The following is a 23,727-nucleotide window of genomic DNA, read 5'->3' on the forward strand; positions in this document are numbered from 1 at the left end:
AGCTCAAACAAAATGAAACGAGATCAAAGGTAGACCACAGGAAGTGGTAGCTCAATGGTAAAAGGTTTCTTGGGTTTCTGATCAGACATTTAGGGTTCAAGCCCCTGTGCTGATACTGTTGAACCTTTGCATGAGGCTCTTAAGGGTCTTTGCTTCAAGGGCACTGGATCTTACAAGCTGGGATATGCAAAGAAAGAATTTCACAGTGCTGTAATGCATCTATCTCAGCCCAGGAGATCATTGATTCTTTGGGAAAATATATTGAATTTAGCCAAGTCCAGATAAAGCTCATCACTGGTCATCACTCCAATGACAAGTCTTTATTTACTCTTTTTTTTTTTTTACTCAACAATTCAACTTTCTGAACTAAAAAGGAATCCCAGAGAAAGACGGAAGAACCAGAACATTCTTTATTCAGCCCTGTACAAAGTTAATAAATAGCTAGCAGAAGCCAAAACAGATCAAGTCAAATAAAAGTCAGCAGTACAGCTTAAATCATTACAGTCGCATGTAAACAGTCCACATTTAGCACACTTAAAAAAAAAAAAAAAAAAAAAAAGTGATGAGTCTAGCGTTATAATACCCGTTTTTTTTTACGTTATCAGGTACACAGTATCTCATCAAACACTGCATCATTTTTGTTTTTTTTGTTCGGATCCCAACACCCCCCTTGTTGCCTAATAGTGTGTTTGTCAGCAATGTCTGATTTCCTCAAAAAGAAAATGTACTTGTGGTGTCAAACAGACCTCATTGTCACCACAACACCACCCAAACACAGAGCATTTTCTTTTTCTAACTACATCACTTAAAGTGCACTTTCACTTTTTGCCAAATCTGGAGTTTATTGGAAGTCAGGAAGTGCGTCATCAGGCTCAGCAGCATCAGAAAGATGGTCATGGACATGACAATGACGTAGTGACTAATGCTATAAACAAAGACAAAAACAAAATCATCAGGTGTGTCTATATAATGTTCTCTATTATGGAATAGATACGCAATGCAACTTCCTAAACTCCCAGTTTACTGTTTAGTTATTCACTATTATTATTATTATTTTATTATTATTACACTGCGCTCTTGAACTCTGGATTCTGATTGGTCAGAAGCTTTTTTTAATGTTCTATAAGTGCAGCTCTGGCAGTAGCGTATCTGCGAATCGAAGGATCGTATGAATGAGCTCGCTCGTTATCGAGACGAGTCTACAGTGTCAGCGCTTTGTCACGGCCAGAGGTAAAGCTTGTGAATACATATTCAGTACTGTGGAGTTTCTCTGTAACATCACAAAGAAAAAAAAAGGGGTGCTGGTGAGAAAACGAATGATTATGGGTTCTTGGACGCAAGTGAGAACAGGAACTAACTCGTTTCTTAGACATTTTGCAAAATGAAACGTGCGCTCGGGGGGATGAGGGTAACTGATGAGGGTTTCTGGGAGTTTAAGGGGTTGAAGGAGAAAAAGAATTGTTTAGAAATTACCTTGTGCCAATATCTAGCCAGCTTCCATAGTTTTTTACCAAGAAGAAGAAGTGCTGAGGAAAAGCAGGACACAATGAAAATGTGGGTTAGAGGTTTAAAAACTGAAAGTATAACTTCAAGTTTAAGGTCCTGCCTGAAAAAAAACCTACCAGCGCCATCAAATCAGAGATGACCAGCACGATGAGGAAAAGGCTGGAAAAGAGAAAGAAAAAACATGTAAATAATACAAATGTAAATACGGGCGTTACCAGAAAGCTGTTCAATCAATGTGATGAGGGGGAAAAAAGAACAACCACAAAAAATTGTTGGTCCAGAATGAAAGCTGAAACTTAATGGAATTTTTCACAGAGGAACAGAGCGATTTTGTGACGTGAAAACGTAAAACCCCCGTACCTTCGTGACGAAAGCCTCGTCGACACTTGAACACTTTCGAACGTGCACATTACAATTATGAATGGAACCAGGACCTGAAAAAAAAAAGACGCGAATATTGAAAACAGAGAGAGAGGAAAACATTGTGTTCTTCGGTCAACTTTCAAACAATCGTTATTTATTATTTACACACACATTTTTAAACATTTTCATGCAGAAAGGTTAAAACAAATCAAATTCTATTTGTCACTTATACGGAGTTCGAAATGCTTTTGTCCAATGCTGAAGAAATGTAATCAGAAATGTAATAAAAAAAATTTAAATAGTATAAAGAATTAACTATAATGTATAAAATAAGTATAAAAAAATATATACTATTTTAAAAATAAGACAGAAAGGCATGTGTATGGTTTTGACAGAGATATTAACAGTAGTCCAGATTAGTGTCACTGAGCTGCACCAGTCCAGTGTCAGTTGTGCAATTATGCAAAGAATTCGGTAAAAAGAAGGGAATGTGGTCAGAGAGAAGTCCAGGTATTAGGTTCTAGGTGTTTTCCTGGTTGAGTTTCCTGGTTTAGGTATTAGGATACATGTTTGTGTGCGAGTGCAGTACCTTCCACATCAGAAGGCCACCCATGATGAACGGATTAAAGACCGTGAGAAAGCAATATACAGAAGCTGGATCAAAACTGCGAGCGATAAAAGACAGAAAAGAGGAGTTTTTATTTCGATTTACTATTTCGAGTCACTTTTATAAACCGGACTTCCTGAAAAGGCCCTGATAATATAGAACTTACCTGTTGATGGAGGCGATGTTTCCTGTGCCAAAGAATGCGATTATTATAAAAAATACCTGGTGCACATTATTAAGGGAAATAATTATTATTATTTGAAAATCATGAATTATACTACATATAAACATTGTACAAGAATACAAGTGCAAGTACAAGGATACAAAGAAGTATGACCTTCTGATATCGTCCAAACTCAACTGCCTGATTCTGGATAAGTCGATATTTTCAGAGAAATCAATGCGTGAGAGCTGTGAAGACACGTGACATCTTATCTGAATGCGTCAAGTTTAAAAAAAATTAAGTGTCATGTTCCAGAGCTTACAAATTTAACAAAATTCTAACTGGTTGTGATGGACATGACCAGGAATCGTGGAAAACACAAACACAATGTTGTATGTAAACAATGAAATATCTATGTTTTTTGTAAAAACGTATAAATAAATAAATAGAAATTAATTAATTAATTTCCGTATATATACTAAGACATTTCAGACGTGTTACATGCGGTTAAATTCAGCTCCTGGTTCTGCTTTAGCAATTCGCTGTGCTAGATGTTCTTCCTTCCTGCACCTGATTCTAAGTAAAGAGGTTTTGCACAAACGGTTCTATCCAACGCGAGTCTAGGAGCTCCGAGTTTGCTTTGTGCTTTACTGCTATTTTGTGTAACCTAATAATAGGAACCACAGAATCCACAAAAATAAAAACTTGCAGCAGACGCAACACCTACAGGTCTCATTGCTCATTAATAGCAAAACCGGTGGTCAACTTTCCAGTTGATTGCAGATCTGCTCGGGTTTGCGTTAGATGAATAAAAAATTGCAAACTATTAAGACTGAACATTAATCACTGAATTCATTCACTCTCTCTGTGCAATTTATGGCATCGAGCCAATCTGTTTTTGAGCATCTCATTTACGTGATGGTGTTTAGATTTCCTGTTTCGAAAAGAAAATATTGAACCAGATTTCTAAACTAATCATAGATACATGTATTGAAAACATCATAAGAAATTCCCTCGTTTATTTCAGTACAGATCCAAAACGTTTAATACTCCAATTTGTATCCAGACCAGTCATGTGATGGTGACCTACTTAAAGAGGTTACTGAACCATGTCAACTTTTTATTATTTGTGAATTTATGAGAAATGCTACCAAAACCCACAAACCCAACACTTTTAAGCAGAAGCTACAGAATATGAAAATATAAGAAACTGTCATTCAGCCGAAGAAAGAATGCGAAAGAGAGAGAGTGTTACCTCATTCCTGTTGGACATTCCCTGTGTATCCACAGCTTCTTGCTCCATATGGATCCACACGAACATCAGCCATGACAGTACAGGGGGAAACAAGGCCTCGCACCTATACAAACCAAACACCTCCAAATGTTAGCAAACACAACCTTGCAGATGATGTCATCCATCTAGATATCCTGTAGAACTCGTATTAAAAAAACACTCGGCAGGATTTTGATGCTAGCGATATCCAAATCACATCTTCTAGGTTCGCTTGACCGAAAGTCTGAGAAAGTATACGGGACTTCAAAATCATGAAACATTATTTTTATGGATAAATAACAAAAATCATCTATCAAGTTCATTAAAACTTGATGGGACAGTATATTTCTCTATTGCATGAAAAACTTGGTGCAGCCAATAACCTCAAACTAATGACCTCTGACCTCATACCTTTAGAAGACCAAATAATCAGAACAGAAAATAAAAAATCACTAACTACAAACCAAGAATTAGATGAGATTAAACTCATTAACGCTAAAAATATATACGGATGGAATGAAGGACCGTGTCATTTTGTAGAGTTTGTTGCCATGTTTTAAACACAATGAACATTAGAACATTTGTAAATAAGCAAAATAACACCTACGATTCTTATTTTTGACCTGAATAAAGAGATATGACCTTTGACCCGGTTCCTGATAATGACTACAATGGCTCAGGACCACAGGTGGCATGAATAGTTCTGCATTTATGCACCTATTACTACACACCTCAAAAATAGCACTGTAATGAATGGACATTTGTTGCCACCCACATGAGGATGGGGTCCCTTTCGAGTCTGGTTCTTCTCAAGGTTTCATCCTTATATCATTTCAGTTTTTACTTGCCACAGTCACCATTGGCTCACTCTACTTCTTCTTCTTCTCCTCCTTTTTTCGGCTTCTCCCATTAAGGGTCGCAACAGTGGATCATCTATAACATCCATAAGCCTCCTACTTGGTCTTCACCGCTTCATTCTCAGCATCTTTTATCGTTCTTCTACCGATATACCCCATGTCCATCCTCTGCACATGTCTAAACCATCTCAGTTGCCATTTCACCAAACGTCTTACATGTCGCTCTAATAAACTAGTTTCTAAACCTGTTTATCTTCATCACTTCTAATGAAAATCTTCAGCTCTGCTACCTCCAGCTCCACCTCCTGTCTTTTACTCAATGCCACTGTCTCTAAACCATACAACATGTCCATTGTTAAATGCGCTATACAAATAAAATTCAATTGAATTGAATTCAAGTCAGAGGTGGCAATAGTAAGGAAAACCCCCCTGAGAAGATGAGGAAGGTAGCTTGAGAGGAACCAGACACAACATGGAGGCCAGTCCTCTGTCTTAAGAATTGTGTTGGTAGTTCATCAAAACACTGGTTTCCCTTCCTTATGAATAAACATTTTTACTTTCACATTTAATAATAATTAATTAAGCAGTGAAGGTTTAACCCAGAAATTGTGCACAAGATTTTTTAGACCTCAAAATGAAGATACAGGCTTCACAGAAGCAGGGTGGGGGTGGGGGTGGGGGTGGGTGCCTTTAGCGATTCCTGCCTCTGAACTTGAACTTTCATTTTTGTCTTGTATTTGTTGGTCAAAGAAGGTCCTAATGTGCACAGTGGGTCAATATTCCAGCTCTACTGTATGTATATGGAGGTACCAGCAGGCAACAAAAAGGCTTTGTTGGTGTAAATAAGGCTTTGCATACATTCCACTTCCTCCAAGTTCCACCACAGTGTATCAAAATAAGCTGCTGCAATCTTTGTGGTGAGTTAAACGAGAAAATAATTCAGAGAAGAACAAGACAGTGACTGTAAAAGTACCACAGTGAAGTCACCAGAGTAAAAGTTTTCGCTCCAAAAAAGTCTTCCAAAGTTAAACATGACTTCTTGGCTTTCTGAGTTTTACGATGCACTGCATTTTACACCTGTGCCCAATTAAAGTCATTCAAAAACTGAACTGGACGTATCGTAATCTTAAAATAAATAACGGTCGATTACCTAAAGTGTGACGCAACAATCTTACAGGTTAGAGTTTTTGACTTTTAGAAATCTCATCTTTAAGAATTAAGAGGGCAGACAACCAACCACTGTTAGCAATGCATCCGCAGAAATAGCTAGCTGTGCATTCAGAGCATCTGCTTCTTACCCAGTGCTCAGGAGAAGGTAGACACTGGTGAGAGACAGGAGAATACTCAGCAGCCTGTGGAAGAGTCGCGTCGAACTCAGCAGCGGCACCATAAATGATGAGACTAAACAAGAGAGCAGGATTCGTAAAACTGGAGGCAGAGGATCACAGCGAGACACATTTCCAATAACAGGTTCAATACTATCATAAGTCTGTTAAATTCTTCAATCTTATTGGTCTGTGCATATCACAGGTTTTTATTAATGCACTTGTTGTAACACTTTATATTGATATTAAGACGTTTTGAATACGATGTTTACAACATGAGTCTGGCAAAAAAGAGTTGAAAACCCCAAGTCTTCTGTGGTTTTTGAGGGACACATGCATGTTCCTTTTGTTTCTATGCAACAAACTCGGTCATTTAATGGTATGATGATGATTCACTTTACTTTCATTGAAAAATCCTCCCTTAGCAGGAAGAACAGCACAATCGACACTTCGTTGCTCCGAACATTCCGCTGAAATACTTCGCCGTGCCTCTTGTAAAACTCACCAAAGATGTTCTTCACTAGTTGGAGATTTCTTACTTTCGTGTGATCCAGTTCATCCCAGAGCAGTTCAACGGGATTTAGGTGCGATGACTGGGCAGGTCCATTCAAAAAAGGAATTGCATGGTGATGAGGTCTGGAATGGGAGCCATGTTGGTTCACTTTTACTTTTTGGAACCTTCCCTGCTCCAAAACAACCCCAAACCATTAAGCATCCACCTCCATGCTGGACTGTGAGGGATCACGACTTCTCTCCTGTTCTCCGTCTTGTACAAGTTCTTCTGTCCACAGAATTTTCTTCCACTCATTCACAGTCCAATTTTTGTGCTTTTGTGTAGACACAAAAGGAACATGCGTGTCTCAAGAACCATAAAACACTCTGTGTATCAGAACATCTGACAGGCTCTGAAGGAGCGCTGAGAATATGACAAGGGAGATAAATATAAAGCCGCCGAACCCAGAGTTGTCCAGCTGATGAGCTGATTGAGGAGCGGCAGGCCTCGTTTGAGTTGCAGACTGGAGTGAGTGCTGGAAAGCACATATGTGCACAGCGCCACCTGTAGCATCTACACACATTACAACACCGGTGTTACTACTCGAGCAGATGACGACACATTTGCACGAATTGCGAAATTAAGTGTGAACAAGGTGGAGCATTAATGCTAACGTGTTAGGGTTATTAACGATCATAAAATTACCTGGCAAATAAACAGCCAACGATCTCTTGAATGCAGGCCGGGCTGCCTACATAACAAGATGTAAATCAATGACGTGAGCAACGTTAGAGCTCCAGCACATATCCTGAATTAAAAGAAACACAAACATACAGTATAAGAAAAACGTATTAAATCATTTCCAGTTTGTGATTTTGAGAGTGGAGGATCTTACACGTAATTGGTGTTGGGTTCTCGCCCAACAACGGGCAGCAGAGGAAACACTGAAAGACACAAGCAGCTCAGCACCCATCTGAGTGACCTGGACTATAACACAGGACGGATATGTCAGGCAGTGGAACTATGTTTCAAACACATGATGTGTCATTCTATAATAAATACAAATGTATTTGCTGGCATCCTGATGTGGCATAAGAGAAATAAACACTCTGAAATAATCCACGCTGCTGATTCACACTACTTGCTCATGGATAACGTGACGATGACATGAATTTTTTTTATTCGTCACATAACATATAGAAATAGTTCAAATGCAAAATGTGTATAACTTACACACATCACTTTTGTAAAAAAAAAAATAAAAAATGGAAATGAAACTCCACAGTATAGTCATGTTGTATTTTTATACCACGTTGAACCTCATTTGCATAACGTTGGGAAAACCTCAATTCATATAATTTGCTTATTGTCACCGGAATAACAGCTCTGTGTTGCAAACTTACACAGGAAACAAATGCTCAGCTTTAAATTTGTCATTCGCTAAAGTGAAAACAGTCTACAGAGCATACTCTCATTTCTCACCTTGGTTTTTCTATAAAGCCCCGAAACAACAGGCCACAGCGACAGAGCCATCAGTCCCAAAGTCAACATCGCCCGATAGAAGAAACTCACAACCTGCAAACCAGTGGAGAAGAAACCATTTCACTGCTTATTTCTTATGCATGAAGAAAACCAGTATATTTGAGTGTATGTTCGGTATTAATGCACAATGTTCTCATCACTACTTACCAGTAGCTCGATCCCAAATGTTAAAAGAACTAAATATCCAAAGCATCTGCTCAGCGGAAGGGAAGGAACTGATCTCGCAAACTCGATAAGGATCCTGAATCTATAAATCATAGCATTGACCACACAAAATGTTCACTTTAACAATAGTGTTAGAACACAAAGCTGTAGATTTGGTTCATATAATAATATATATTTGTAAATTTAAGTACACAATAATGATTTAAAAAAATGTTCAATGCGTTAATAACCAAACACATAAACTCTACTCTGTCGTCCTGAAATATTATTCATGTTTTGTACTTTTAAACATGATCACACCGAAAAAACATGCAAACTGGTGTACTAACAGGCTCTGTTATTGTAGTATCTGTGGTGTATATATTAGGGGTGTAAGGGTGCACAAAATGTACGGTTCCCGTTTTTTTGTAAAGTCGCGATTTGGTTCAATTTGGGTACGGTATTGTTGGGGGGGGGGGCATTGGTTACACCTCATTTGCATAATACAGATGTGTATATAAGTGTGTGTGTTTTACATTTAATATCGAATTTTCTAAAGGTATGATCTACTTAACTGTTCTACTTCCTTCAGCAAACATTAACAAATGTCTTCATTCCTTCCATCCTTCATTTATTCACTCCCTCGATATGCAGAACTGTCCGCATTTTCGCAGTTTAAGAGAAATTCTTGAAGCTGGACATAAAAATTTTTGAAGCTGGATGTAAAAAATAAAAAAATAAAATGTACGGAAGATGGCAGAAAGCGGCAGCGATTTTGTGCATGCGCCAAACAAACCTTTTTCTATGCACTACATATCGTATTCCGACGCACTACAAATCGTATTTCCAGTAACGAATGAGTAAAAAGGATTGAATTCGGTGCACCGAAACGGAAACCCTGTACCGAAACTGTTCGGTAAGAATGCGTTTATCGTTACACCCCTAGTAGATATAACAAGCCTGAGGGACATCATCTCAAAAATTTGCATTTGCAGTAGAATCTCACCAAAAGACCAGGATTCAATATGAAGTCATTTAGACCAGTCAAAGACTTTCTCTAGTACAACAGAAAACAGGAAGTTGACACATAGTTGCTGTGGTAAATATTGTGTCATAAGAGGTATTGTCCTAATGTTCACATGACCGATACTAATCTCAGAGCCTTCGAAGCATTTTCACTTACATACATGTTATTAACACAACGCATTAACGAGGGTGGCTCACTCTTTCAGGACGCTGTACCACACAGGTACAGGCAGGAGGCAGTAGATGTAGTAGGTGTAGGAACTGGCCTGCAGAAACAAGAAGAGACACACAAGCAGGCCCACAAACAAAAACAACAGGCCCAGATGTCTTCCTGCGGTCTAACAAAAAAAAAAAAAAAAAAAAAAAAGTGTCAATGACATCACTTCGAGTACACATCATTTAAATAAACTACATGGATGGAAAGTACCAACGCACATTATTTAAAAAACAAAAAGAGCGTTTTTTTCTTTCTAAAAATAGATTTAAAGGTTGGGTTCTTTTGCATACACCCGGTCTATGTGAGGATACAGAAGTTATTACAATAGACACAAATTGTACATGTTAAAGTTTGACGCAGTGCGTTTTTTAAAACAAAGTGGCTCAAGTTTCATTTCATTCAATGTTTTAACTTTGTTTTTCAGTTCCTGTGAGCTATTATTGTATTGCACTTGTAGAATTGTGCCTGCATTTACAGTAATATTGTGAATAACTTTATGTTCAAGGATGAAAAACCAGAAAAGAAAAATGAAAGGAAAGAATTAGTGACACTTCGATTTCTTCATAAAAAAAAAGTAGAAACCACGTTATAATCTAGCATTTACATTTTTTCATTTTTAACTAACAATTAAGGCCAAATCCAACATTAGTTCATATTCACTGTAGAGGACAAAAGTTTTGGACACCTGAGCATAAGATTTGGTACATTATGTGCTTTTTAAAATGTCTTATTTTACATTTAGTTGCCATTAGCTGTTATAATAACCTCCACTCTTCTGGGAAGATGTTCCACTAGATTTTGTGGAGATTTGTGTGAGATTCATTTACACAAGGGTGTTTGTAAAGTCAGGTACTGATGTAGGTGAGGTAAAGAGGCCAGAGGTTTGGGAAAAATTCATCCCAAAGATGTTCAATAGGGGTTTATAGCAGGAGATCTTCCACTCCAACCCTTTTAACAGGAATAAACCTGGAACGGGTTCACGTCTCCTAGTTCAAGTGAAGGGATAATTTCATGCAACTGGATCCAAAGACGTCCTGTACAATCGTGTTCCTCCGACTTTGTGCTGGCAGATTGTGAAAGAACCATGTATGGCTGGAAAAGTCAGGTGTCCCAATACTTTTCATTATATAGTGTGAATAGCAGGGGGGGGGGGGGGGGGGGATACACTTTCTCAAATTGAAAATGTGACATTTATCGAAATAATGTACATGTTTTTAATGATTTTTCCAAAAACAGCAAGTTTTGTGTTTGTAAATCTCGGGGGGCTAAACGTTTTTTTTTTTTTTTTTTTTTTTTTTTTTTTTTTAGATTTGATCATTTTGTAAAGTTTACATAATTGCTGTCTCTCATCTCACCGCGTCTTTGCTTATGGGTGGTTTGCGGAGGCTGGCGTGAGTCTTCAGAATCACCAAAAGCACGTAAGACGTCCACCCGATGAAACCCAAGACGACGCTGCAGCCCAGAAAAAAACAGTCGTAGGTGTGGTAGTAAGATAATCCCTCCATGGCTCGATTAATCAGAACCTCACACTCGTGAATCTGAGACAATAAACGAAAGTTTAGATGCGTCAAATTGAGACAGAGGAAGTGACATTTTTGGTACTTTAAAAGTGTGGTGCTTACAGCTTCATCAAAGTGGCCTTTCTGGATTAGTGATCTTGTGTGACTCATAAACTCTAACATTTGAGAATCAGTCAGAGGTCTAAACAGGAAACAGTACTGAGATATAAATAAAATAAACAAGATTTTGGTGTATTGTTGAATTCCATTAAAAAACAGACCAACACTTACTGGTATGGTGTGAAGAGAAATGACAATGTGGTTTCCTTTTTCTGCATCATTTTTACCTAATAATAATAATAATAATAATAATAATAATAGAAGAAGAACAATAATGGCATGTAAGCATATCAAATAAACAATTATGATTATACTTATTTTTAAAGTGAAACTTGCCTTGAATTGTTCAAGGATTTGAATTGCATTTGCATACATGCTTTCAGCTTTAAAATGCTGGCTGTTATTGAGGTAATCCAGTGGCAGGACCCCCTGCAAATCAACACAACGAGAAACAAAGAAACACTTAAAACATCGCATAGCTATCATATAAAATGAATTTTATATCATTTAATTGTGCTATAACTATCATAAATATATGCATTAATCATCATCATCTTCACATGGATGTAAAACACTATGTCTAGTTCTCAATCTTACCACTGAGTTGAGTGGAATGGGAACCCCGATGAGAGAGGACATGAGCGGTGCAATATCAGCCTGCATCCATTAAAACATAAGGAATTACCTTTTTATTTCTTTTTTTCCTACACCAAACAATGTCAAATTTAGACAAACAGTATGTAAAAAAATCTACCTGGTTAACATCCATCCTCCTGTAGGTCTCCAGCCCCCAGTCTGAGATCATCACAATTCACAAACCATCCTGGTCAGTTCTCTCCAGTCTAATATCCTCTACTGCACATATTAACTAAACAATTGAATGTATGAAAACTCACCTCTGATGTAATCATCATCATAATTCTGAAAAGTGAAGGTTCTCTGAGCTCTCTGAATGCCGGCCCCCCAAGCCACCAAGGGAGTGAGAGTCTCTGATGGATGACTGGCTCCATGAGATCCTAAAACAAGATCCAAACAAGCAATCTTGGTTCTGCGTCCTCAATACTGTTATTAAAAATGCTAAAATAAAAGTACTTACAGAGGGTATTTCTAAGTTAGAGGCATGCAGAGTAGTATGCAGCAGGGACGGTAAGATAAATAAATGTATACATTTTATCAAAGTGTTAACATATTTTCATCGATTTCTTCTCACTAAACTGTTTCTCGAGTTCCCCTGGCACTTGGGGGTGGGAAGGGGGGGGGGGGGTTTGGCTGCACATTAATACAATAATGTGTTTTAAAAATGTTCTGAAATTTGTTAGTGAAAACGTCGCTTCAAATGTTATTCCTAAAGTTCCTGAACATTCAGTCCCACTACGGATTCCCGCACATTTTTCGAGAATCCGGAACTTTCTGTTAGTTAGGTTCCAAATGAGAACCAGCAAATTTTCCAGAGCGCCAAGTTCCGAAACGCAAATTATCGGGAGTTGACTGTATGACATGTCGCAACACTACGGAGGCCGAGGCGTGTCCTGAGAGTCAAATAGAATACAGATTAACATGGCAGAGGTAGAGCTGCATCTTCTTGCACACAGAACAGGAAAAGAATGTCTGGTTTTATTTGTTTTTTTTTCTGCACTACAAATGCCTGTTTTTAAAAGGGCCATGTTTAAAAAGTAAGAAGACACTAAAGTAAATGTATGATTTGCTGTCTATTGCATCGTATTGCAATAAATACTGCATCGTAATTAGGGTAAATTGTATCAGTAGCTGTTTCTTACATATCTTTAATGTATCATAGGCTATGAATTGAGATGCAAGGCCTCAGTTATAGAGATGCACTTTTTTAATATATAGAAGCACATTAACACATTGGGAATTCTAGAAATCTAGAGTTTTTTGTGGAATGGGAACTATTGTTGTAAAGCTTGCCCTACTTAATTTCACTAATTTGGCCATGAGTGGCAAACTGCTCTTATTGAACAATCTTTATACCATTAATAACGTTGGTTTCAAACTAAAATAAAAAATAAAAAAGATTTAAGAATGACTATCAACAATACAGGGTTTCCAAACAGTCAGACACAAACAGGAAAAAAATTATTATCTGAACATGTTGGAATCAATTTACATATATTTTTGCATGGCATATATTAAATTTCCTGATTTTTCACACGTCCTATTCATTTACACAACAAATAAACGTCAGTTTCAGCCTTCAGTATGTTTGTTTCTTACTGCTGATGTAATTATCAGGAACATATTCAGGAACTGTATAGTTCTCCTTCAGAGATGTTCAAGAGTTTTCATATCCGAGCAGGAACTCAGATGTAAACAGGTTAAAAAATAAAAAATTACCCCAGTTTGTCATGCCGTGATCAGCTGTGAAAACGTACGCTGTTCTCCCATCGTTCTCAAAAAACTCCTCGAACACAGAAACAATCTCAGCTACTCCATTGTCAACCAGTTCAATGTTTTCCAGATACTCCCTGGTCAAAGAGAACAATACAAAGAAAATGTTTCAGACAGACAGACCAGCAGATAGACAAACAGACAGGCAGGCAGGCAGGCAGGCAGACAGACGGACGGACGGACGGACGGACGGACAGACAGACAGACAGACAGACAGACAGACAGACAGACAAGCAGGCAGGCAGAAGGACAGACCAGCAGATAGACGAACAGACAGGCAGGCAGACATACAGACAGACAGACAGATAAGCAGGCAGACAGACAGACCAGCAGATAGACAAACAGACAGGCAGACAGACAGATAGACGGACGGACAGACAAACAGACAGACAGACAGACAGACAGACAGACAGACAGACAGACAGACAGACAGACAGATAGGCAGGCAGGCAGGCAGGCAGGCAGGCCAGCAGATAGACAAACAGACAGGTAGACAGGAGGAGAGAACAGGCTAATGCTTCAGGGTTTCATCTTACTTTGACATGGGCCGGTGGGCATGTCCGTTTGTGTCAATTCCCAGAAGATGAAGGAAAAACACGATCTTATCTTCATGCAGATGGGACATAAGGGTTTTATTTTCTTTTGCAGACCTCAGGAAATCCTGCATTAAAAAAAAGAGACAATATGTACCTGTAATACTGAATGGCTTCTTCTGAGACTCAGTACTTGTTTATTAAGTGTGTTATAGCTGAATAAGCACAAGCTCTTTCTATCATTATGGGAAGATACACACGTTTATGTCAGGCTGAGTGAAAATATTGTGTATATTATTTAAAAAACATTGAAGATGTTCAACATTAGCAGTAGAGACACACCTTCACCTGATCGAACACCCAGGTGTCCAGCCTGGAAGCGTCCCTTGAGGCAAAGTCCTCCATCGCAGGGGGATAAGTGTGTGTGTACACATGATCGCCACTTGCTCCTGCAACAAACCCAGAATTACACAAAGCTGCTGTATTTACTGCAACAATGACGTGCATGAGCTCCACTCATGATCTACCTTTAGCAAACATGGGCAGGATGTCAGGACTTCCCCAGCACCATGTGTACCTGCTTTCATTAAACACTGAGTCAAACTCCACTGGATTCTCCTTCCAGCCTGTACACACACACACACACACACACACACACACACACACACACACACACACATATATACAAATACACACACACACACACACACGTATTTCTTCTACATTATACATAAATGATATTGTAGATAATTGATATAATCACCTTTAGCCACAGCACTGACGTCCTCATAAAAGCCTGCTATAAGTGCAACGTGTCCAGGCCGGGATTCTGTCGGTACACGTGTGTGTGACACTCCCCATGAACCGCTCTCCGTAATTACACTCCTGACGGACACAATAATGAGACGATGACTTAGCAAATTTTTTACGATTGTAGAATGTGTGTGAGTCGACCTGCTGAAGGTCATTTAGAAAATATTCCATGTTCAGTTTTGTTCTTTGGAAATCTGTGATCAGGTGCTAATAGATCACATCAAACATCAACACCACAAGAGTACAGACATACAACATGTAGGAGCATTAAACAGACAGGATGGAGCTCAGGGAGGGAGGGAGAGAGAGAGAGAGAGAGAGAGAGAGAGAGAGAGAGAGAGAGAGAGAGAGAGAGAGAGAGAGAGAGAGGAAGGAGGTGGATGGATGGATGGATGGATGGATGGATGGATGGATGGATGGATGAAAAAAGGAAGGGAAAAAGGGTGGACTAATGGATTGGATGAAAGAAAGAAAAAAAGAAACAAACAAACAAACAAACAGAGGAGGAAGGAAGATGGGGCAAAGTGGAAAGGACGGAAAGAAGGAATATAAACAAGAAAGAGATAAGGAAGGAAAAGAAGAAAACGGGTGGGAAAAGTAATGTAAAGAGGTTAGGAATGTAAGTAAGGTAAGACTTCCTTCCCTTAAAGAAAGGTAAACAGAGAGAAAAGTAAGTGATTTAGGGGAGGGATGGAAGGAAGGGCTGAAAATGAGAGGGTATTGCAGAAAAGGAGGAATGAATAAAGGAAGAAAAGAGTGCAGACTGAAAAATAGAAGGTGGAATTATGTGGAAGTGGGAAATGCAGAAATAAGGAAGCATTAGAGGTAAGAAGGAAAGTAAGAGCAGTAACAAAAGTGAAGTAAGGAAAGTAATAAACGAATGGATTGACGGATGGATGAATAGATAGATGGACAGATGGATAGTACACACAGTTCACACCTTATAAAAGGCACCCTGATGGGGTCACTGGGGTCAAACTTAAAGATGCTGTCTGCTCTCAATCCGTCTGCCACAAACAGCACCAGGCGCTTGGCAGGTGACGGTAAAGGAACACGCTGAGGACTCATCCCATGGACCAGAGGTGATGTGAAGTAGATGTCAAATATGGAGATGAAGAAAACCACATGGACCAGGAGACCCACGATAAAGAACGTAATCATGTTCATCCTGTTACTCGACCTGATCCTGAGAAATACAAACAGCTGCTTAACAGAAGATAAAGTTATTTAGTTCACTTTGATCTTTCACCTGTTACTTATCATTCTCTTACTTTTCATTATGACTGCTTTCAAATGGGCTGAATCCATTATAACCCCTTAATCCCTCTATAAACACACTCCAAAGGGCAGATTAGGACGAACACTGCACCCTCAGTAGTGCACTAGATTTAACACAGGAAGTCATTTGGGATTTAACTCGTTAATCTTACCTTATCCAGCAAAATGTTCTTCAATAATAACTTCACTGTAAAGCACCTTGTGTGTTTCAGTGCTTCACTTCCTGGATGACGTCATACAAAACGCGACCGTCTTTCAAAGCATGATGGGTAATGAAGTTTGACTGCTAACTGGTGCTTTTTGTTATTTCTTTTTACGTTTTCCTTTATGTACATATCAGTTGTTATAGTTTATTTACATTGGTTTAATTTTTTATCATCCGTCTGATTGTACTTTATTAAAAAACAACAGGTTTTGTGTTTATTATTTAATAATGTTTTATACAAAACGATGAATTTTTCAAAGAACGAGTTTTACAATTTTAACCACTAGATGTCGCACTTTAACCAAAATAAATAACAACACGTATTAGATTGGCCATGTGAGCCTTCCTTCTTATAATTACAATACTACTACTACTACTAATAATAATAATAATAATAATAATAATAATAATAATAATAATAATAATAATAATATATTAAGAAAACTAAGAATATATAACTCATATACACTTATACACATTTGCTACACCCCTGACTGCATTTTCTGTCATTTTCTTTCTTTAGTTTCACGTTTTATTTTGCTTTTTTTAATCAGTGACAACTTTTTTTTTAATGTGTTACGTTGCAATGATACATGCACATGCTTTATTTTGTGTAGAAAATTTGAAACTTGCAGTATTAATAGATATTAATAGTAGTAATCGTATAGTATTATTATAGAGTTAATAGTGAGAATTTTCCCCAACAATAGTTTATACAACATAAACATCGCGTTTGATGTAGATTTTTAAACATTTGTGCTTTTTAAAGATTTATTTTCTTCTGCAGAACATTTTATTATATGGCCGCTTGGTGGCGCGATATACCCCATCAGGATGCTGAAAAGGTTGCCATTTTGGGTGAAATCACACCACTGGAAGGAACTTGGTTAAAAATTGGATATAATACACCAGGAAAATCAACAAGGTGATTGGTGTCATTAAACAAACTTCTCATCGATCATGATTTTTATTTGTGTATTCTCAGCATCACAGTGATAAATGATACAGAATGCCTGCGCGATCAATTGTTTCTTCTAATCTTGTTTATGTTACAGCAGCTTTCAACCAGGTCTTTACCAGAAAGTTTTAACTTATCTGTCCTAAAAAACGTTTATGAAGCTCGGGCACTTCTGGCATCTTCTCTACATGTTACATAAACAAACATGTTATGTTTCTGTTCTCACTCACATTGTTACTGCTATACAATATTCTCTTTTTACTCTCCCACTTGAAGTTATGGGTTAAAAAAAGGTTATTTGTCATGTTGACACATGAAACCACAAAATGCGTAAACTCTGTCTGGAAGTATCTGAAGCACTCTGATACAAAGTGCTCGGACTGGAGGCTCAGTGGTTAAAGCTCTGGGTTACTGATCAGAAGGTCAGGAGATCAAGCCCCAATATCACCCAGCTGACACTCTTGGGGCCCTTGAGCAAGGCCCTTAAACCTTAGTGCTCCAGGGGCACTGTAACATCCCTGACCTCAGCTCCAAACAGCACTTGAGTATGCAAAACAAGTATAAAGCACCTTTTTATTCATTTCTTTTCTTTACACCTTAAATCTACATTCTGTACCGTATAAAACGATTATTAGATATGGTTAAATCTCAAATCTTTTTTTATTAAAGCAGATGGAACACATATGTCCATCATCTGCCGTATAAGACCATGTGAATGAAATGTTACAGTAGAAACAATTGCTTTAATATACACTTTGTGCTATTGGCTAATATCAGAGGCAATTTTATAGACAATTAATCAACAGAAGTAGTAAAATTGTAAGTAACAGTAGTAGTAGTGGCAGTAATAGCAGTAGTAATAGCAATTGTAATAGCAGTAGTACTAGTAGAAGTGGTAATAGTAATAAAGTAGCAGTAATATTAGTAGTAATAGGAACAGGAGCAGTGGTAGAAATATTATTATTACTAGAAGTAGTATTAATATTGGATGTAGTAAAATTATAGCGTAATTTGTTACCGCACTTAAGTAGCTTTTTCGTGTGTCTGTACTTTAAAGTATTTCTATTTAAAAAGGCTTTTACTTTAACTTCACTGCATTTTAAAGTCAAATGTTTTACTTTTTACTCGACTACATTTTACGAAATTATCTTCGCTTTTTATTTATGAGGATAAAAAAAAACTTAACCGGTCGAACACGTAGCGAGCCACCGATCAGGTTTAAGCATAGGCTCTGTTTTAAACTCGTTCTGATCGTCGCTTGGTGTATCTACTGATCACCATCATACAGTTCAGCATCAGTTCAACATCAAGCAGAACATTGAGAGAGGAATAAATGATGAAGAAACTCCAGACTCGATTTCGACACGACACGACACACACGGCCTCATTTGGCAATTGAAAAAAGAAGGTTCGTGACTGTTCGTAATAGAAATCACTCAGTGTTTGACTCATTAATACCATTCTATTAATAAACTGGTGTGTTAAGGGGAACATTTTCACATAAACTGAGTTGATTGAGCGAAGAGTCTTATGATAATAATAAGAAACCGTTACAGTACATATATAATAAATCATAGTATTTGGATACTTAAGTACATTTGAAGGGAAATACTTTAAGTTTAAAGGGAGCACTTTTTTATTTTTCTGGAGTCATATTTTACAGAGTGAATCTCTGAACTCAACTACATGGTCAATCCGCCATTGGAATAAGAAAAAAAAAAAAAAACAGCAAGTCATCAAACGTGCATGTGTGAGGGATCCATTGGCGGGATCTGGCAACCTCCACCAGACAAGCCATTTTTTCCGTAGTAGAAGAAGAAGAAGAACCAGGTGCTGCTAACTAGCAGCTAGCAAACTCCACGCTTGAATAAATGCTAGAATAATAAATTCATTGCAGTTTATCCGCTTCTTCCTCCTGCTGTGATTTCTCTCAGAGTGTTTTATGTGCGTTGTGTAATTAAATCGAGCTACACAGACGCTGCATTAGACGGGGAGGGTTTTTTTTTTTTTTTAGCTTTAGCGCTTTAGCATTGAGCTAGCAATGGCCGTGGGCAGTATCGCTCAGAAGACCTGGGAGCTGTCGAACAGCATCCAAGAGGTTCAGAGCATCGACGAGATCTACAAATATGACAAGAAGCAGCAGCAGGAAATCCTGGCAGCCAAACCGTGGACGAAAGAGTTGAGTACCAGAGCAGAAGGTGGACTGAGGGTGTTTTGTTTACTGATGAGCAATTAGCATTCAAAACACTGCGTTTTTTAAGCAGAGTCCTGAACAAACACCACGAATTATAGTGCTTTATAAAGCATTGATGGCCTATTAATGTCTACCATGTTGTTAATTATATGGTATCTATTGTGTGTGATTTGTTTTGTGGATGTCCACAAACTTTTGGACGCTATTTGACATTAGTGGTGGATGAAGTACACAAACCATAGAGATTCACTTGAGTAGAAATGTTTTTGCCTTCAAATGTACTAAAGTATATTATGTGAAAAGACTCGAATGTGACTCTCAGCACACTGATCTATTAATACAATTATATTAATGAGTCAAACTCTGATTTCTATTGTAATTATCACGAGCCCAAAACCTTTTCATCCACTTAAAAAACAAAACAAAAACAAATGAGGTCACGAGTGTCGTGGTGTGTTCGAGTCTGGAGTTTCTTCATCATCCCTTTCCAAATGTTCTGCTTGCTTTTAAACGGATGCTAAACTGTTTATTGGTGATCAGTAGATACAAGTTCAAATCTCCTCATACTAAATGTCATGCAAAATAAAAATCTTTTCCTTTCTTAGTCAATTTTTTTGTGTTCGATTCCTGCGGCACACGTTAATAACAAACAATGTTTGTTTGTTTTTGCAGCCATCATTACTTTAAATACTGCAAGGTCTCCGCGCTGGCTTTGCTGAAGATGGTGATGCATGCACGCTCTGGTGGGAACCTGGAAGTGATGGGGCTCATGCTGGGGAAGGTGGACGGAGAAACCATGATGATCATGGACAGCTTTGCCCTGCCTGTGGAAGGCACCGAGACCAGAGTGAACGCCCAGGCTGCTGCGTACGAGTACATGGCTGCTTATATAGAGAATGCCAAACAGGTAGAGCAGCTCATCTCATCATTGAGGTCATCATCATCATCATCATCACACCACACTTGAGTCAAATGAGAGGTCTGTAATCTTATCCAGATAAAAGATCTCTGTTAACCAGCAATGACATTAGCAGGAGCGCTCGGACCTTCGACTGCTTGAAAGCAGAGTTGTGACTCTACAAGCAGTTTTTCCTCATAATTATTCATGAGGAACCCGAGGGAACATTGGGGACGTGTCTATAAATTTAAAAGCGCCCAGCCAACTACTTTGCAATACATGTTTTGACGACGTAAACCATGTTAAAATGTTTAATAAACCATGTACACTATTGTATATAATGTCTTTGGATGTGGTTGCATGGAATTTTCTGGCTCCATAAAGATATACTTGACATGGGATGGAGTGGAAGATCTCCTACTATAGAGCTCTTCAGCATGAATATCAGTGTTAAATGTTAGTAGGAAAGATGATGAAAAGACTGTAAGAATGTGCATGGTAATATTAGATTTTTTTTTTATCATTGTTGATGCCACATTCAGGCTCACCATCATCAGCTGAAATGACATGTTTCTTCAGGTGGGACGGTTGGAGAATGCAATCGGATGGTACCACAGTCACCCCGGATACGGCTGCTGGTTATCAGGGATCGATGTCAGCACTCAGATGCTTAATCAACAGTTCCAGGAGCCCTTTGTGGCAGTGGTGGTAAATATTATTATTCTTTTTAAATATTTCAATATCATGCGCATTTTTCTTCTTCTTTTTTTTTTTTTTTTTTGCTGATCGCATTTTCTCCTCCTGTACGGGAATTCAGGGGGTGGGGGGTGTTCACAAAAAAAAAAAACGAAACACCATTTTGCCGGAGCAGTGGCAATGATCCATGACCATTCCTGGGATACAAATAGCCTGAGTGACGTCCGTAGTAGCGTCTGATTAATGGCTGTTGCTTTTGTAACAGTATACAGTTATTTACACTTCAGGGGGATTGCATTAGGGACAGATCATAATTAGGAATTCGCCTCATAGCTTAGATATTCCGTTATATCAGGTGACTTTGATTGGTATGTTTTATGATTCAAATGCTGTTGACTTACTGAAATAGCTTTTCCCTCTCACTCTGTGCTCCTGTCTTCACTTTTCATCCCAGATCGATCCTACGCGTACCATATCTGCAGGAAAAGTCAATCTTGGAGCTTTTAGAACATATCCAAAGGTATTATAATATAGTATTATAATGATATAATAATAATAATATATTTCATACCAGAAAAGGAGAAACAGCGATAATGGTCATAATAATGCTTATTAATTTATATACACTGTATAAAAGTCTTAGAAAATTTCACGTATTTGTATTTATTTTTCAAAATAAGGGCTATAAACCTCCGGACGAGGGTCCATCAGAGTACCAGACCATACCTCTTAATAAAATTGAAGACTTTGGTGTGCACTGCAAACAGTAAGATTTATTTATTCATTGTAATTTACTATTTGAATTTTGTATAATACTATTATTTCGTCTGCATTGGTTATATTAAATTGTAATTTTTTTTTGCGTATTTCATTTGATTTTATTTGTTTACAACCAGGTACTATGCACTAGAGGTGACTTATTTTAAGTCCTCTCTGGATCGTAAACTTCTTGAGCTCCTGTGGAATAAATACTGGGTAAACACACTGAGTTCATCGAGTCTACTTACTGTAAGTCTCATTCTTATGTTCTTTATATAGATATATATGTACATGTTCTATTTAAATGAAATAGATATCTTTTAAAATAAGCCTGTACTGATAAGAGAACGCAGGAAAATGCTTTTGAGTGATGTATTTAGCTGCGCTTGTTGTTAACATGCTTTCATTTCTTCTGTAATGGAAAGCCTGTGAAATGAAGCCGATTTGTGTTGGGCTTTAGTCAACGACCTTTTTTGTATGGAACGTCGGTTTCTCCGGAAAACTTCCCCGCGAGTACGAAATGGCACGGCTGAGATTCACAACAGGATTGTAACTGTAGGGAGGAAAGTGTAAAGGCGTAACTGTGCAGATTTGCTGACCCGATGCTGTGATGTGTTCAGAACGCAGACTACACAACGGGGCAGGTGTTCGATCTGTCCGAGAAGCTGGAGCAGGCCGAGGCTCAGCTGGGACGAGGAAGCTTTATGCTCGGCTTAGACACCCACGACAGGAAGTCTGAGGACAAATTAGCCAAGGCCACACGAGACAGGTAAGGCGATATGTCTTGAGGGAGAAAGAGGACTGAAATGTATTTGTAGTCATTTAAAAAAAAAAAAATGCATACCAAAAATATAACGAGGGACGAATTATTGTTTTTTGATTATTAAAAAAGAATTAAGCCAAATGATATAAAAGCGGTAACGAGTACAAGATATGCAGCATTCTTCGATCCAAGCGAAGGATTTGATTGATTTGAAAAAGCTGTGTAAGTGTGTAGTATTACGTGCTAGTTTTCTAAAATGTCATCACTACTATGTTTGATACTTTGATGACTGACTCTTCAAAATTTCATCCTCAGCTGCAAAACAACCATTGAAGCAATTCACGGATTGATGTCCCAAGTCATCAAAGACAAGCTCTTCAATCAAGTGAACACATCCGCCAACTGAAAGTGACCCAACCTTAAATATGTGTAATATGGTGTATTCTCAGCAAGGACTTTACAGGCTCTCTGATCTGAATGACTTCACTTGTTAATAGATGAATAAATATTGTTAATGTGCGAGTGTTCTTTTAGTTTATATTCAGGTCTCTGTAGTCAGGAAACAAGTTATAAAAATTTTACGATTTGACCACAATACGTGTCTTTCCACATAATAAATTCACAGCAATGCATTTGTCTATTAGGTTCACTGAAACTGAGCCCTGACTCGTTCCACTCTCCTGCAGTTTTCCGTACAGCCTCAGCGTGTGAGTTTAACACTTTAACAAAGACCATGAATACACTGGCTCGCAACAAATCCAATCGAGCTGTCATTTAAGGTCTCACCAGTCATAGCATTACATAATGGAATAACAAACTCGACGGCAGCTTTGGCCCAAAGGTAAACACGAGCTGGGCTGCAGAAAACGTCTCGGCCAGGACAGATCTGAGCAGGTTGTCTTCACACGCTACACAATCCTTCAGGAGGTCGAGCTGGACGACTGTGGTACGTCAGTGATGCATCACAGAAACAGAAGCTCGACACACTGCGTCCATTCAGCCTCAGAGTCTGCTCTCTGTCTCTGCAGACACTCCCGACATCCTGTCTTTTCTTACAGACAACAGCTCTGGCACCGTTCTTGGCTA

At 38.3% G+C, this 23,727-nt stretch overlaps 2 protein-coding genes across 3 annotated transcripts; one reads left to right on the forward strand and one right to left on the reverse strand.

Annotated features, from left to right (window-relative positions):
• Positions 1-396: 396 nt before the first annotated feature.
• Positions 397-16,429, reverse strand: pign (phosphatidylinositol glycan anchor biosynthesis, class N). 2 transcript variants are annotated; one of them, XM_083529374.1, is made up of 29 exons: positions 16,321-16,429; positions 15,831-16,076; positions 14,841-14,962; positions 14,605-14,703; positions 14,420-14,526; positions 14,081-14,205; positions 13,491-13,621; positions 12,032-12,151; positions 11,890-11,930; positions 11,733-11,792; positions 11,472-11,564; positions 11,307-11,362; positions 11,139-11,217; positions 10,872-11,054; positions 9,498-9,637; positions 8,277-8,376; positions 8,070-8,162; positions 7,483-7,574; positions 7,293-7,395; positions 7,052-7,160; positions 6,068-6,170; positions 3,895-3,997; positions 2,801-2,887; positions 2,643-2,698; positions 2,459-2,534; positions 1,867-1,940; positions 1,623-1,665; positions 1,474-1,526; positions 397-925 (listed from the first exon to the last, which is right to left on the reverse strand). In XM_083529374.1, exons 2-29 carry the CDS (start codon positions 16,055-16,057, stop codon positions 802-804), a joined length of 2,799 nt encoding a protein of 932 aa, XP_083385500.1. In that variant the 5' UTR covers positions 16,058-16,076; positions 16,321-16,429; the 3' UTR covers positions 397-801. The 2 variants fall into 2 exon arrangements, with proteins under 2 accessions (XP_083385500.1, XP_083385499.1); XM_083529373.1 differs by having other exon boundaries at positions 2,801-2,911.
• Positions 16,430-19,119: 2,690 nt separating this feature from the next.
• Positions 19,120-23,160, forward strand: cops5 (COP9 signalosome subunit 5). Its single transcript, XM_083529419.1, has 8 exons — positions 19,120-19,509; positions 20,198-20,432; positions 21,003-21,131; positions 21,574-21,639; positions 21,800-21,885; positions 22,016-22,127; positions 22,499-22,647; positions 22,957-23,160. The coding sequence occupies exons 1-8, from the start codon at positions 19,373-19,375 to the stop codon at positions 23,045-23,047; spliced, it is 1,005 nt and encodes a 334-aa protein (XP_083385545.1). The 5' UTR covers positions 19,120-19,372; the 3' UTR covers positions 23,048-23,160.
• The last annotated feature ends 567 nt before the right edge of the window (positions 23,161-23,727 follow it).

This window comes from Silurus aristotelis (genome assembly GCF_946808225.1).
Source record: "Silurus aristotelis genome assembly, chromosome: 25".
In the NCBI taxonomy this organism is placed as follows: domain Eukaryota; kingdom Metazoa; phylum Chordata; class Actinopteri; order Siluriformes; family Siluridae; genus Silurus; species Silurus aristotelis.

What these genes read in the sequence shown, in the direction of transcription:
- pign (XM_083529373.1), bottom strand. Translation starts at nt 16,057, where the DNA reads ATGAACATGATTACGTTCTTTATCGTGGGTCTCCTGGTCCATGTGGTT. An exon ending in CCATTCCACTCAACTCAGTG is followed by an intron (nt 11,565 to 11,732) that starts GTAAGATTGAGA and finishes GTTGATTTGCAG; the next exon opens with GGGGTCCTGCCACTGGATTA. An exon ending in AAGGCCACTTTGATGAAGCT is followed by an intron (nt 11,055 to 11,138) that starts GTAAGCACCACA and finishes TTATTGTCTCAG; the next exon opens with ATTCACGAGTGTGAGGTTCT.
- cops5 (XM_083529419.1), top strand. Translation starts at nt 19,373, where the DNA reads ATGGCCGTGGGCAGTATCGCTCAGAAGACCTGGGAGCTGTCGAACAGC. An exon ending in GTTCATCGAGTCTACTTACT is followed by an intron (nt 22,128 to 22,498) that starts GTAAGTCTCATT and finishes TGATGTGTTCAG; the next exon opens with AACGCAGACTACACAACGGG. An exon ending in GCCAAGGCCACACGAGACAG is followed by an intron (nt 22,648 to 22,956) that starts GTAAGGCGATAT and finishes TTTCATCCTCAG; the next exon opens with CTGCAAAACAACCATTGAAG.